The sequence below is a fragment of the Myotis brandtii genome, unplaced genomic scaffold, assembly GCF_000412655.1.
Source record: "Myotis brandtii unplaced genomic scaffold, ASM41265v1 scaffold569, whole genome shotgun sequence".
Taxonomy (NCBI): domain Eukaryota; kingdom Metazoa; phylum Chordata; class Mammalia; order Chiroptera; family Vespertilionidae; genus Myotis; species Myotis brandtii.
In genome coordinates this window covers 387,282-390,552 of record NW_005370127.1, presented here as the reverse complement: position 1 = coordinate 390,552, position 3,271 = coordinate 387,282, and the positions used below count along the sequence as shown (strand labels likewise).

General features: G+C 43.4%; 1 protein-coding gene across 1 annotated transcript in view; it reads right to left on the bottom strand.

The window, feature by feature from the left end:
- LOC106728218 (zinc finger protein 709-like) overlaps positions 1–3,271 on the bottom strand; it is a 17,064-nt gene that overhangs the window by 2,580 nt on the left and 11,213 nt on the right. Inside the window, exon 2 of the mRNA XM_014549725.1 lies at positions 2,104–2,249. Within this exon, the coding sequence (XP_014405211.1) occupies positions 2,104–2,249 (146 nt within the window). The remainder of the gene's footprint in view (positions 1–2,103; positions 2,250–3,271) is intronic.

Below are 3,271 nucleotides of genomic sequence, written 5' to 3'. Positions count from 1 at the left end.
TCGGGGGTGAGCAGACCATCAGTTGGGGGTGATCAGGACTGTGGGGGGCAGTTTGGAGTGAGCAGGCCAGCAGGGGGCAGTTGGGGGCGAGCAGGCCAGCAGGGGGAGCAGTTGGGGGCGAGCACACTGGTACGGGGGGCAGTTGGGGGTGAGCAGGCCAGCAGGCAGAGTGATTAGGGGCAATCAGGCAGGCAGGCAGATGAGTGGTTAGGAACCAGCAGTCCCAGATTGCAAGAGGGATGTCTGACTGCCGGTTTAAGCCCGATACCTATAAACCGGCAGTAGGACATCCTTCGAGGGGTCTCAGATCCTTCGAGGGGTCCCAGATTGGAGAGGATGCAGGCCGGGCTGAGAGACACCCACCCCCCCGTGCACGAATTTCATGCACTGGGCCACTAGTTAAAAAATAAAAATAAACCAGAGGCATAGGAAAAGTTTAGAAATAGACTAAAGTATTGATAACATAAATTACCTTTGGAGGGTAATACTATAAGGGACTTTTTCCTTTTTCAATACTTTTGTAATATATATACTGAGTGGCTAGATTATTATGACCACCTGATGTTTGTAGGCAAATTAGCTATAATTTCTTGCTGAAGTTGCTAGAGGGCCAGACCATTATAAACATCTGAATAGCACAACATACCTAAGTATCATTGCTGATCAAGTTCATCCTATCATGTTGATGGCTTATCCCAATGGAGATGGCTTCTTCCAACAAGACAATGCGCCATGCCACTGTGCTCGTATTGTGCAAGAATGGTTTCAAGAACATGAGGGAGACTTTACCTCGCTTAGGTGGCCCCCATAATCACCAGATCTTAATCCAATTGAGCATTTGTGGGACGAAGTTGAAAGAGCCATCAGGCAGCTGGTTCACAACCATCAAATCTCACAGAACTGGACAGTGCTATTCATCAGGCGTGATGTCAGATTCCTCACATCACCTTTCAATATCTCATGGAGTCAATGCGAAGAAGAATCGCCGCAGTATTGAAGGCAAAAGGTGGCCCAACAAAGTACTGATGGGGTGGTCATAATAATCTGGCCACTGAGTATATATATATATATTTTTTAATGCTTTTTTTTTTTTTAAAAAAAGGAAAATCTCTACCTCCTTAGGGCATCTCCATGTCAGTCCCTCAGCACATTGCTTATACTTTTTTTAAGTCCTTGTTTCAATCTTGGTTGCTTAACATATTTATCTTTCCTCCTGAACCATGAACTCCTTGAACCCAGGGTTTGTGGCACTTGTTTCTGTGTGAGGTTGAACCATATTTAATTGCTGATAGCTGACCCTTGTTTGCTTAGGAAAACAGCAGAGCGCCCCGTCTGCTCTCTCCTCAGTGCTCAGTGCAGCACCAGGCTCTTGGCTGAACCGACTTGAAGTGACTTTTCCTTGGCATTTGGTATTTAGAAATAGGCTGGTTCGTTGTCTCCCATGAAGATCCTTAAATTTGTTTAAGGTTTTAATATGTTTTGCTGGATAATTTATACTCGCATTTTGTAAATAGAGTTCAGGTGTGTATATAATTGGACCATTACTGATAGGTTTGTTCAGGGAGAAAGAGATTGAAAATGGAACTTCAAGATAAATCCTAGAAGCAGTAAAGCCTCTGAAGGTGAGGAAAAAATAGGCAAGCCTCTCCCTCTTTCTGGGTCTTGATTTCTTTTGAAGGCTTGTCACCTAAAGAGATTGAGGAGGCTTGAATGAAGGCCAGTGTAATTCTTCCACCTGAAGCAAGCCTTCATCCTGCTGGCTACGAGAGAGGAGACAGCAGCGGGTGGATGGGGGCCCTACTCATCAGTGAGCTTCTTTAAAGGCAGCCCATTTCCTGGAGGGCTGGCCAAGTTTCTTGGTGAAGGCTTTGTCCTTTCTTTTCTTCGTTACAAATAATTATGGCATTTGACCTGAGTACTGGTCTCTGACCTCAAATTTTCCACAGGTTCAGACAAGAGTTCTCTTTTTGAACACAAGAACATATTTCAGATGATTAATTTGCTACTGGAAATAGTAAAATCAAATAGACAAACTTGGGAACATAGAAGGGAACTCTCTGTTTTAAAGGCCTGGTTGTGTTTAAAGATGAGACTGCCATTCACCTTTCTCCATTCGTCTTCGGGAAGAAACCGACAGCCATGGATCTGGGGGATGACAGGGACAGGAGCAGAGAGCGTCTCAGGTTTCCCACTTGCCAAGTCTGGGCGGAGTCCATCTCTACATGGCTCTGGCAGGAGGTCAGCCTTGCCTAGCACGTCAAAGTAGGGTAAAGGCTTAGAAATAGAATGGTAATTCAGCCCTGAACAGACATTGTAAATTATTTGTATTATTTTTATTTTTAAACAGAAAGTTATAATCATTTTTTGGTAAAATTGGTATACAACATTATATATATTTCAGATGTACAACATTATAATTTGATATTTATATCACCACTGTAAGTCTAGTTACCAACATCACTATACAATTGATCCTTTTCTCCCGTTTCACCCTCTCTCTAGTCCCCTTCCCCTCTGGTAATCACCAATCTGTTCTCTGTATCTATTAATTTGTTTTTGTATTATTTTGTGTGTGTGTGTGTTTTTTTTTAGATTTCACATATAAGTGAAATCATGCAGTATTTGTCTTTCTTCTTAGTTCACTTAGCATTAAACACTAGAGGTCCATCCATGCTGTCATAAATGATAAGATTTTCTTTATTTTTTAAAAATAAATCTTTATTGATTTCAGAGAGGAAGGGAGAAGGAAAGAGAGATAGAAACATCAATGATGAGAGAGAATCTTTGATTGGCTGCCTCCTGCATGTCCTCTACTGGGGATCAAGCCCACAACCCAGGCATGTGCTCTTGACCGGAATTGAACCTGGAACCCTTCAGTCTGCAGGCTGATGCTCTATCCACTGAGCCAAACCAGCTAGGGGCAAGATTTTCTTATTTTTAATGGCTGAGTAGTAATTTACACACACACACACACACACACAAAAGAAAATGTGATATATTTATCTCATTTTCTTTATCCATTCATCCACAGAAGGGAACTTAAGTTGTTTTGATATTTTAGCTATCATCATAATAAAAGACCAAGAGGCGTCACGACCAAAATGACCAAATGACCTGTCACCATGAGGTGCATGGAGCATCTCTCAGACCCTCCCCTGTGGCCCACAGGCTCCATCGCAGCAAGACTGGCGGCCGGTGGGTGGGTGGGCGTGGTGAGGCCAGCGCAGCTGCAAGCACAGAGCTCCCAGCCGTGCTCAAAGCTGTGCTCACA